This window comes from Poecilia latipinna, unplaced genomic scaffold (genome assembly GCF_001443285.1).
Source record: "Poecilia latipinna isolate Pla-1442-1.1 unplaced genomic scaffold, P_latipinna-1.0 Scaffold1305, whole genome shotgun sequence".
In the NCBI taxonomy this organism is placed as follows: Eukaryota; Metazoa; Chordata; class Actinopteri; order Cyprinodontiformes; family Poeciliidae; genus Poecilia; species Poecilia latipinna.
The window spans coordinates 120,147-132,687 of record NW_015113921.1 but is presented as its reverse complement, the minus strand read 5'-3'; the positions used below and the strand labels follow the sequence as shown (position 1 = coordinate 132,687).

The following is a 12,541-nucleotide window of genomic DNA, read 5'->3' as shown; positions in this document are numbered from 1 at the left end:
TGTTTTTAGATCCACTAACAAACTGATGAATTAATTTGGATTGTGCAAATAATTGATATTTATTTTAGTTGTATTCTTTTTATTTGTTGTTTTTAAGACTTTATAGTTGTTGGTTTAAGTGTCATCAGTGTCTTCCACTTACATAATTACCCAGTAATATTTCATGTTTCCTGTCAACTTAACATCTTTAAAACAAAACCCCAGTGCCCCGCCTCCGTGCCCCAAACCTCTGGGCTCAGCCGGTTTTCTGGGGAAAACCCTGATGATCAGATGTTCCACAAGGTTTGTTTGGAGAGACAGTTTCTGTTCTCATATCTGATCTGATTTTGATCCTGATAGGCAGTAAATGTTGCCGTCCTCTCCTGATAAGCACATCAGCCCCAGCTGCAGCCTTTAATGAATCCTGGATAAGAGATAACACTGTGGTCGTCCTTTCATGAAACTTTCCCCAGAGCAGTACAAAGGATGTCGTGACAAAACTTCCCAGGTTCAGAGATGCAGGTTTGATAACAGACATGGCTGCCAGCTGTTACTTTATTTTCTCATTTTCACTCACAGGTTCCAGGATAATGAAATATCTGCTGGTTACTTTTATTAAACTGAATTTTGTCAAGAGACTGGATGAAAAATAACCAGTGGACAAACTGCAGTATTTACCTTGTTTACCAGTCCCATAAAAACAGTTTGTGAATAAGTTTTGGGTCAGTCTGTCATTTCCCTGTTGGTGGTTTCTATGACAACCACAAACAGAAACGGGCCTGTTTGCTGCTGTCCTTAGAAATATAATTAGGAACATTTTTCCAAAGAAAGCATCAACCAGATTCTGTAACATCTTTAAACCTTTTTGTCTTTTTGTTCTGTTGCTTCTGATTTGAAGTTGAAGGATTTACAGAAAAGTTTCTGGACCTGAAAACAGAAACAAACTGGGAGATATTTTAATGATGAAGAAACAACAAGGAAAAAGTTTTAAAATGAGGGAGAAATTTAGTGAAAATGTCACAAACACAATTTAACAAAAAGGTATTAGATAAATAAAGGATTAGTATTAACTGGATTAGTTCATGATGAGACATTGATAGATTATTTCCAAATTGTTTTTATTAAAGTCTAGAGGAAAGCAGTGTATATGTGGGTAATTATATCCTGATGCAGCCAGAATTATTATGGTAATTTTTTACTTTAATAACTGTAAGAATTAAAGATAAATATTAATATTTCAACAGATGTTTCACCATATATTTATCTTTTAGGTTTTAATCTAACTAACCTGCTCAAATAATTTATTATTTTTAGTCAGGAACAAAAATAAATGAACTAAACATGAAAATGAGACAGAACAGAGCCGGCTCTGATTTATAACTTGAAGTATCCTAATGTACCAAGCAAGTCTGGATATCTGCTAAGGAATAATTAAGCTATGATGTAAACAGAAATCACTCTGCATTCTGTTGGTGTTTGGGTTCCTGAATTTCTGTCGTCTGTTACAAAACTATGTCCAGTTATTTTAGTCACAGGTCTGGTTTTCCTCAGTTTCATTGGCCAAAAATAAATAAATAAATAAATAAATAAATAATAATAATAATAATAATAATAATAATAATAATAAATCAGTAAATAAATAATATTATTCATCCAAGTGAGAAGAGTCTCTACAGACCTGAGTGGCTTTATTATGCATTATATCATTTCTGTGTTTATGCTAATAATCCCATTGACCTGACTGTTTAATCAACTGCAGAGTAAAACTAAGAAGTTTATTAAGTTGTCATGTTGAACAAATGTAAATAAATTAAGATGGACAAACTTAACTCGATTACATGTGATAAATTAACTCATTTTGTAAGTTGGAGCTCAATTCTTTAATTTAAAGGAAATAAAATACATCCTTTAGTGTTAAAATGATTATTAAAGCACATTGGATAGAAAGTGGTGTTGTCTCCCTCTGGTGGCTGAAGCAGGTACTATGAAGGGAGTGAATCATGAGTGACGTGGCATCAACAGGTTAGAGGAGATTTATTTTAACTTAAAGGCTCTACGGCTTCTCTGGCATCAGGTGCAGATAATTTAATCACATTTCAGGTGGAAAGCCTGTTCTGTTTATTTGTTTTTGTTTCTTCATAGTTTCATGGACAAGCTGTTGTTCTGTATGGAGAGCCATTTCAGCCAAAATTAAATCTCCATAGTTCTGTAGGTAACAATGCAACATTTTATAAATGTCGTTTTCCATGTGGTTTATTTGAGAAATAAATTATTGTTGTAACATTAAATGTTTGTCGGTGTTGTGCACAGCCTTTGGATCCTGACCAAGCAAAAAGGTAAGTGGGTCCAAGGATGGATGTGTTGGGCAAAGGCGCCATCTACTGGAGATATAAGTCACAACAGAAAAAAAATGCTTCATTTACTTGATTAGTTTCTATTCAACAAAACTTTTATTTTAAAAATGTAGCATTATTAGAACCCAGGTGACAATCGGCTGTATGACGTATCAGTTAAATTTTAGCTCCTGTGGAAACTGATGAGGTTTCTGAGCCTCATCAGTTTCCACATTTACACAACATAAATATGGAGGCTTTCACACGAGCCTGTTCAGTCTGTTTTAACCTAGTCATCTTTTTTATATCCAACTCCAGTCGAATCAATATGTGAACGCCAAGCGGACTGGCGATCCGCTCCAAAAGCAGGAAGTAGACTTAAATGTGGAAGAGGAAACTTTTTTCCTTCTGGTCAAATACAACCAAAGCAATTGTGTGAGTCTAGCGCCACCTGGAGAAATGATTGATGTCTTTTACAAAAGATTAAGAGAAATCCTCTAAATCTGTCTCTACTCCGTTTTTGTTTTCGTTTCGTGAAGAAGGAAGGTGCGTTAAGTATTTCTTCAGAGGTTTTCATGTTGTTTCCTTCAGTGGTTCTGTGGCGACAAGGAGGGAAACAGCAGCAGCTGAAAATTTGTCAAATGTTGCAATAAAGTTCTTCAGTCAAACCGAGTGAACCCGACTATCAGGTGGGAAAACCACCTAAAAGTCCAGACATATTTAGGTTTAAAGTTTTTACCAAAATGCTCCTGGCTGAAAGAAATGTTTACTTTTTGGAGAAGCTCAGCCTGGATGGAGTCTGATGGAGCTTTATGCCCAACAAACTGCATTTTCAGTGTTAGGGCGAGGAATGCAGTTTTATTTTTTAAATATTGTAATTAAAATAAATAAGATGAGAATAATATAAAACCACATTTTTGCAGGTCTAGGAATAATAGATCAAGTTATTAAATCAGTAAAACTGGAAAGAAGATATTGATTTTAGCGTTAATAAAAGTAATGCTTGTTGCCTTGTTTGTTTGGTTACTTGGTTTATGAAACATGTCATGAAGTTTCATCTTATTTCTTAATGATGTTTGTGTTTCTCATTTGGAGGACAGATAAACTCAATATTTAATTTAATTGGTTTATATGCAGAGACAGAATCGTGTTTTTGCATCACAGAGCTGGAAAAAAGAAACTCCTGTAAGCTGGAGTTTTCATCCAAACAGCCTTTTAATCCACAACTTAAACTGCCTTTTAATCCACAACTTAAACTGCCTTTTAATCCACAACTTAAACTGCCTTTTAATCCACAACTTAAACTGCCTTTTAATCCAGAACGTTCCTGTTTTCCATCCCTTCATGCTGGAACAGCTTCTCCACAACATATCATCATTCAGATGTTTGTTTCAGTTTTCATATATTTGGTCTATTTAGTCAGATTCTGTTTTTTCTTAGTCAAACTTCTTCTATTTATATTCTGTGATTGTAGTGGGTTAAATTATGGCTTTTTCACACTACCAGTGTCAGTAAATATTTTGTTCCTACTGTGTTTGTATGCAGTATTTAATGAATAAATGAAGATTTAAGGCACAATGAGGGCTTTTCACAGCAAAGCTGCAGTGAAACTTTTATTTCTCACTGAAATACTGGAGAAAAACAAGAACCTGTTGTTTGTGTATTAAGCTGAATTATAATGTTTATAGATGGAAATGATCCCTTTGATAAACTCAGATACTTTAGTATTTAATTTGTTTTCCAGTCCATGTAAATCCTCTGTGAACAACTTCTGATTCAGTTTCTGTTTTTCTTGTTCCTGGTTTCCAAACAGAAAGTCGTCTGTTTGGATTTAAATGGAAGAGGAAACTTTTTTCCTATGAAGCACCAACCAGGTGTTTACATATGTCAGGTTATTAAAGCAGCAGCTCCTGCTTCTCTGCTCATGTCCTCATCAGCTTGAACGAATACAAGCGTCCGTCATTATGCAAATAAACTGGATAAACATGTAAGAATCTGTATTATTATTAAAAGCCGAACATCAAAATTTATTTTATGATAAGTACATTTGTAAAAGGAGCATTAGCTGCGTTTCCATTGGCCACATTTGCACAATTTCTAAAATAAATTAACTTAAAGGAAACACACCAAATAAAAAAAAGTTGTTTGACTAAAAATTTGGTGCTGGGATGAGATTATTTTTTGGCCATATTGAAATTAATTTATGGAAACACATTTTTTCACCTGATGCTGCTGAAGCAAACCACAAAGAAAACGACAGGAAGTGGTTGGAGGATGATGACACTGAATGTTTTTTAATAATTTATCATGTGAACAAACTTATTCACATGTGATTTTAACTGTTTCTTATTGAATGGAAACAATGTAATTGTGTTTTTCTGACATTATTGACAAACGTTTGCACACATTTGTACTGGAAACGCAGCCAATGTGTGTCCTTACTGTTATTTAGGAGCATTAAAGCAGAACCACAGGACGAAAATCCTTATAAAACTAATGATGATCCACTGATGAAGCTAAAAACACTTTAAGTTTTTAATGGCATGGAGAAAGGAAAGTCTTACAGTAACATCCATCCATTTTCTACACCATTGTCCCTCTGTGGGGTCCGGAGGGCTGCTGGTGCCTCTAAGGTTCTGGGTGAGAGGCCGGGTCACCCTGGACAGGTCTTACAGCAACATCACTACTAATTTGACTGGCTCACAAACATCTAATATCAAACCTATTTATATTTGGACTCATGCAAAATACTCTATTTAACAAACAAATCCAACTTAAAACAAAACAAATCTTGTTTTTTTACAGCCTGCAGGCAGAATCTGCATGGATAACTCGTGTGTATCAGTGTGTTTGTTCTCTCTGAGTGGAGAAAAACTGATAAATTAGAGAGCATGAAGCTGTAAAGTGTTGCTCTGGACTACAAAGATTACCTTCCTGTTCTGCCTTATTCACCTACTGAGCACAGATAAGGCAGATAAAGCTGAAGAATATCAGGATTAATGTTTTTCCATTTAACTGATTTATTTGGGGTTAATGCAAATCATCAGATGTATTTTAATAAACAAATTCAAATTTAAACTAGTCAGGCAGCAAACAGACCAGCTGTGAGTTCAGGCTGCAGAAGAGAGGAGACGATCTGCATCGAGTTTCTGCAGGATCTTTTAATCTTCTTTAAATTAGTAGTTTCTCATTTTCTCTGCGTTTTTCCAGCCATGGATGCAAACAAGAGCACTGAAGCCATTTATGAAAACGCACAGGAGCTGGAAGAAGGTAAGACTCCAGGACAGCACTTCATCTGAACTTCACTAAAGAAAGATGAATAAATTATTTAACACAAAAACTCTTCATCATCCATACTCTGGACTTTCTCTAGAGTTTGTGGCCAAACATGATCGTCTTGGGTAAATCCTGCTCATCCTGTGGAGTTTAATAAAATAATTTGTTGCAAAAGAAAACAAATATTTTTGTACCAAATGTATCTCCATAAAAATCTGGTGTCCTGTGATCAGGACCTGAAGAAAAGTAAAAATAAAACTCCAACTCAGTGAACTGTCTGAGCTCAGTGAAGACATAACATGTGAGATTTTAGTAGGACAAAGAGTTTAAAGTGTAAGTGGAACCAAAAACATTAATAATAATTTTCTCCTTTTAATCAGGGAAGAAAGAAAAACCGAGCTGCTCCTTCCAGCTGCTGTCGTTGGGGATTCTTTCCGTCCTGCTGCTGGCGAGCATCGCCGTCATCGCCTGGAGTGAGTCGGTTTCTCTTCATTATGAATTTTAATTAAACACTTTCAAACCAATTAAACATTTTGTGAGAATCCATTAAATATCTGTGATTTTTAACTGTGCTTCCCTGTTCTCATTTTTATTAACAATAGTTAGAACGAATATTATTACGAATCATTTTTTATCAAACTGACTTGTTTTTAAATGTAGGATAATTACATTGGAAAGAAAAAAAAAACAGAATAAAGTATTACCATAAAACTATAATATTACCAGAATAAAGTTGTAATATTATGATTTTATTCTCATAATTTTTTTTTGAGTAATTTCTTGGATGACTACTTTTTACTTTTATTTGAGTGAAGTAATGTTGCAGCAGTGCTGCTCTTTTTTTTTTTGGCTGCTCTACCCGCCGCTGGAGGTGGTGACGTCCTCAACAGGAAGAGGGGGCCCTGAGTCAAATTCTGCCCGGGGCCCCTGACATCTTGAGACCGACCCTGGTGTCTCATGTTGTTTCCTTTCGTTAAAGTCAGCATCGACATGATGAGCCATAAGGAAAAGCTGGACAACCTGAAGAGAGACAACAAGCGTCTGAATATTAAAAAGAGTCTTCTGGAAAACGTGATGGAGCAGCTGATCGGGGAGCGGGACGACCTGAAGAGGGCGCTGCAGGTCATCCTGATGCACGACAACTTCCCAGTGAACCAGTTCTGCCCAGACAAAAGTGAGTTTTCCACCAGAATGGAAATGTAGCTAAAATAAATGACAAATCCAATCATTTAGGATCTGTATGTGGGATTGGAAATAATGAAAATAAGCAGAGGAATCATTTAAATGCAAGTTTCACTTTTTGACTTGAATTAGTTTAATACATTAAAATATTGTAATTTACTGAGATGCTCATGTAAAATTCAGGTAAAAAGTTTTGCATCAGTATTAAATATTGAAGCATAAAATAATTGTTCATGTTCTGTAAGAGAGACAAAACAAAACATTCATGAACTTTTAAGAACTTAGATGTCTCATAACCTAACAGCTTCTAACATTTCCTGATCAGAATTTATTAGCTGATTATTGATTTATTTGACTATCTGGATGAATGTGTCTAGATTTATAATCAGTAATATTTTTCTAAATAAGACATTAACAGCGTTATAGCTGCTGACCAAACAAGATGCAGTTGTGGCGAATGCTAAAATTTAGTTTTTGAAAATAATTGTTCTAAAGATGTTTTACCATAAAATAGTTTCAGGTGGTTTTATTTAATAAAATCACGACTAATTAAAGCGTTTGTAGGTGACAATCAAGTATTTCACTAAATTTCTAGCCAAAAAAATCTTGGTGTATGCTAAGCTAACAGTCACAGGCAGTTTGTATGAGTCTTAGTAACTAAACACCAGATATCAATATCCTGATTAAGGATTTCTGTTTATGTTTTATTATCAGTTTATCAAATAAAACATTATTTGACCTTTTTTTTCCTTCTCGCTCGACGTCCTGAAATGGCAGCTGCTGGAGTTTCTTGTGAAAAAAGCAGCCCAAATTTTAACAACCTGCCCAAAAAGCTACTTGTTTCCAGTCACACCTGCTCAACAGCAACTGGGCGGAAAACTGTCTAATCTGGCAACCCAGCCTGTGGGAAGTTACAGAACTCCAGAGAAGTGACAGGATTGGTCAATCGTTTACCACGTTCTTCTTAAAATTAAAATTTAGAAATACTTCATTGATCCCAACAGGAAATTAAATGTTGTTTGTAGAAAATGACACAAGATGTGTTGATGGAAAAGAAAATGTGTCAAAAAACAACATATTGTTTTAACAGTGAATGTTTTGTCTTGTGGCTGCAGAGTGTCTGCCGTGCCAGAAGAGTTGGGAGAGTTTACTGGAAAAGTTTGACCAGTTTTATGACCAAAATTCAGGCCAGAATCCTGGGAAAGGAGCCCGACTGTACTGTCAAAACACGTCCGCAGACCTGGTGGTCGTTGATGACGTCAAAGAACAGGTGAGCTTCCAGGACTCAGCTTTTCAGGCTGGCATTGAAAATGAAAACTTATGGGATGTTTTTATTTTCCAGAGTCCTGCCAGTAATCATGAGATGAATTTCTGCTCGTTGGGCCAAACGGACAACAACTGGCTCTGGATCGATGGGCGAAATGAGAGTCTTGGGTGAGAAATGTTTCTAAAACATAAACAAATATAGAGACTGTTTCATAATTAGAGGTTTTGTTCTTTAGCCAGATTATTGTCTGGATTTTGTACATGGCCACTGCTGACAGAAAGAAAAAAAAGACACTGCAGCTAGCATAGCCTGTTGTGAATGCTAAAGCTAGTCAGCATGGCCTCCAATGATGGTAGATAAACAGTTTTCCTGTGAAGGTAAGTTGTTTATTTACCATTAGCACATTTAGCAGCAGGTGCATAAGATTGATTGACAGCGCTAAGACCTTCCTTCTTGCTCTGATTGGTTGTTTTTGATCAGGAGCAATGCATTTCATCCAACAGAAAGAGCAGCACAGAGGGAAGGCTGAGGAGATCAATCTTTTCATTGATTATCTGTCTCATATTACACTGGGACAGTTTTAACAAATCTGTAAAAAAACAGTTTTTTTAAAATAAACCTTACATCCTGCAGCTTTAAGGTTCTGATGTCGGTCTAATGAAAGAAATGGTGGAATAATGTTGATCTGAAACAGGAAATGTTTAATCTGATTTAATGAAAACAAAAAGTTTCTGTCTCTGTTTATTCAATGTCTGAGTTCAGATTTAAATATGAATGATCACAGAACCAGTTAAAAATAAATGAGCGTCTTTGTGATAACGGCCTTTGGTTTCTGTCTGTAAGGTTCTGGATGACCGGAGTGGTTTGGTTTTCTGGTCCGTACGCCACGGTGATAACATGGTGGACATCCTCAGCGACGTTATTCACTCCAACGTCTCTGTTTGGAAACGGCTTCAGCTGTTAGACTGAAACTCAGCAGAAGCTTCACATGATGCCTGCATGCAGAAATATAACTTTATTTTAATTACAGAAGTACTTTACCTCATGTCTGAGTTAGTTTTCATCTTGATTCATGTTTTAATATTTTAAAAAAGTATCTCTAGAATCATATATTCTGATGTTAATAATAATCTAAAATAATCAGAGATAAATCACATCTTCTTTTCTGTACACATTAAAATATATGATGTTTGACATTAATTTCATTTTGGAAGTTCTGCCTTTAGTTTTTCTTTTCACTCTTTATTTAGTGTGACTTCTGTCTCTAACTCATTATTTATTACTTTTATTTTCCATCAACCAGGTAATTGATTATAAATAGAGTTTCAGACAAACTTGATCAATACTTTAATGTTTTCTGCTCCTGCTTAAGACATTAGTTAATAAGAAATAAAGCTAATCTCTCTATCTGTATATTCTGTAATAAACATTGATGATTTGTGTTTTATGTGTTGCCATGGTGATTTTTCATGGTTAATTTCTTTTGATAATAATAAAGTCCGTTTTCCCTTGAACTCCAAACAATAACAAAGTTTCTTCTGTTCTGCTTCCTGTTTATCATGATGACATTTCAGAAACAAGAGGAACAGGAAGCTCTGAGCTGCTCTTCACAAACAATAAACACAAACTTTTGCTGCAGCTTCAAATCATCCCGTCCAGAGTCTGTTTGTTTTAATCATGTCTGTAGAAATGTCTTCAGCTGATATTTATGCAAATGTGACGAAACTCAGAAAAGGTAAGAAACTCCTGGTTCAAAAAGACGTGAAACTAAAATTCATGACCTGCTTTAGTTAAGGACGAGGAATGTTACATTATTATTCCGATAATTCTTTATTTTTTTGTTTAGTTCAGTTTGTAGATGTTTTATTTGTAAATATGAACTATTTTTAAATCAATCTAAATTCAAGATGTTCAGGAAAAAGATTAAACTATCTCAGCTCCTAGAATATTCAGCTTTTTTCATTTTTTATTTGCATTAACACATAGCTTTTAAGTATTAAATTGTGTATAAAATCTTTCTTTCAAGGAATTTTGTTCCTTAATTTCTTTCATTTCTGAAAGTTTTTCTGCCCTCAACTTCCAGTGAAAATTGTGGACAATTCTTCTGATCTGATTTATGAAAATTACCAGAAACCCCAAAAAGGTAAGAAGTTATTTGAAAAATAAAGAATATTTTATTATATTTTTTAAGAAATGAACTTAAATTTGTTTACTTGATGGTTTCTTTACTTGCTATAGTTTCCAAATGACCTGGAATATGTTAGCATTTAGTTAAAGGATAAAAACACCTTCAGTTCATTAATTCTGTTAAATCAGGGATTGTTGTAAAAGATAATGAAATAATATATAAATAATGTATACAACTATTGTATTTAAGTATTCTGTTCAAGAGCAGTAGGTTAATTTTACTGTTTCTGTTTCACTGTTTCATTATTTCATGACAGATAGATGAAATTTATTGATATTCATTAAAAAGGAAATGTGATTAAAACCACTCATAAATAAGTTTGTTCACGTGAAAAATCATTAAAAAAAACATGCAGCGCCATTATCCTCCAACCATTTCCTGTTGTCTTCTTCATCATTTCCATCAGTAGTAACTTCCTGCTGTTAATCACGACTCGAGACTCCATTGTAGTTTTGTGAAAACACAAATTTAGATAAAGCTGAAAATCCACATCATCCTAACACAAAAACTTTTTATAGAACAACATAGATGTGCGTTTGAAATTGATGTGTTTCCATTAAGTTAAATTATTTTCGTGATTCCAATTTGTACAATTTTATTGTCAATGAAAACACGTTTGGAAAGAACAGTAAACAAAGACCAGGAATTCCAGAATAATGTCTTAGATTACTTAAAATGAATTCTGTTTTTCAAATAAACAGAAAATAAAGCTTCAGTTTAATTTTCACTGATTTTTTAAAAACTATATTTATATGCTAACGCTACAATATGCTTCCATGTTTATTAATTTTTTTTTATGCCATACGGGACAGTCAGAGGTATTTATTTCATTTAAATATATTTACTGTTTCAATTGTTCAAAAATGTGATTATATATTTTTCATGATGTAATTCTTCTTTTATTCATTAAGAGGAGAAACTAAACGCTGTTGGACCTCCAGAACCTGCCACTAATGTTTCATGTAAGTCATAAAATCCTGACAAACTTTACATCCTGATCAGTAAATCAATCATCCTGATCAGTAAATCAATCATCCTGATCAGTAAATCAATCAAATATTTTAGAGAAAGAATAATTAATACTTATACGCATTTTATTATTTTAAGTATTTTGTACAACTTTACCACATTTACTGTTATTATTAAGCATCAACCTCCAACAAAAACGTCTAATTTTAGTTGTTTTTAGGACATTGATTGAAAGTTTATAGACTAATAGCTGCTATTTTTGCAAATATGTTTCTATTGTTCATGGGGTTTTTTTCCGCTCTAAATTTTTTTGATAAAAGAGCAAAAATGGATAAATCAAATACATCATGAAATATGTATAAATAATGCTAATAGTTTCATTTATTTTTCTTTTTACAGCCACAATATTTCCAGTAACTGACCGTCTCTCTCTCTGCAGACGGAGAAGCTGCTAAATCCTCTGGTTGTTTTCTGCTGTGGTCGCTGACTCTCTGCCTCCTCCTGGTGGCCAGCATCGGTATCATCATCTGGTGTAAATTTTGCTCACTTAATTCAGATTATTTAAGATTATTTGTTGACTCTGTTGATTCAGAGACCTCAGCCGTGGATCGGATCTAGTTAAAGTAAATCCATCCCGCCTTTAACATCCAACCATTCATTTCAATCTGCCTGTCCTGTCTTCTTGAAAAGGACATATTATGCAAAAATTCACATTTTGAGTTTTTAAAAAAAATGTTTTTCTCCTATTTTGCTAATTTCAACAGGTTCTTTTCACAGAACATTGATTGCATGAAAAATAAAGGTTTTTTAGTTAAAGTAGATGCAACCTGTACCAGACTGACTGTCTTTCTTTTGTAGTCGGTGTAGAGCTGGTGAAACGGCAGGAAGAGCTCAGAGAACAGGTGGGGAAGGTGAGACGCCTGGAGAACCGAACAGAAGAACTAAAGGAGGAAAGAAGAAACTTTGAGAACCAGACGAAGCAGCTGAGCCTGGAGAAAATCCTGCTGCAGGACGAAGTGCAGCAGCTCAGCAGACTGAAGGAAGCCATCTTGGCTTCAGAAAACTTTCCAGTAAAAGATTTCTGCCCTGATAAACGTCAGTATCTATTATAGATCTTTATATCTAATATTACTTCATTATCACAAATAACATCAATGGTTCCTGTAAGTTAAACATTTAGAACCTCTGATGTTTTGTTCCTAAACGGTGCTTCAGGGTCCAAAATAGAAAAAAGACACATTTCTGAGTTTGAAAAGTTAAAAAAAAAAAAAAAAAAAAATTTTTAAAACTTAAAAATTTAAATTTTTTTTTTGCAAAATCCCTGGGATTAAAAACAAATTTTCAATT

The 12,541-nt window shown here is 34.3% G+C and overlaps 1 protein-coding gene and 1 long non-coding RNA gene across 2 annotated transcripts in view; both read left to right on the top strand.

Moving 5' to 3' along the window:
- Positions 1–7,880: 7,880 nt before the first annotated feature.
- On the top strand, positions 7,881–9,082 carry LOC106961478 (uncharacterized). Its single transcript, XR_001427776.1, has 3 exons — positions 7,881–8,040; positions 8,113–8,204; positions 8,881–9,082. It is a non-coding gene; the product is annotated as an uncharacterized LOC106961478 (long non-coding RNA).
- A 577-nt stretch (positions 9,083–9,659) lies between these two features.
- LOC106961477 (C-type lectin domain family 12 member B-like) overlaps positions 9,660–12,541 on the top strand; it is a 7,737-nt gene continuing 4,855 nt past the window's right edge. The window contains exons 1-5 of the mRNA XM_015055241.1: positions 9,660–9,772; positions 10,121–10,180; positions 11,137–11,187; positions 11,634–11,726; positions 12,053–12,289. Coding sequence (XP_014910727.1) covers positions 9,715–9,772; positions 10,121–10,180; positions 11,137–11,187; positions 11,634–11,726; positions 12,053–12,289 — 499 coding nt within the window. The 5' untranslated portion in view covers positions 9,660–9,714. The remainder of the gene's footprint in view (positions 9,773–10,120; positions 10,181–11,136; positions 11,188–11,633; positions 11,727–12,052; positions 12,290–12,541) is intronic.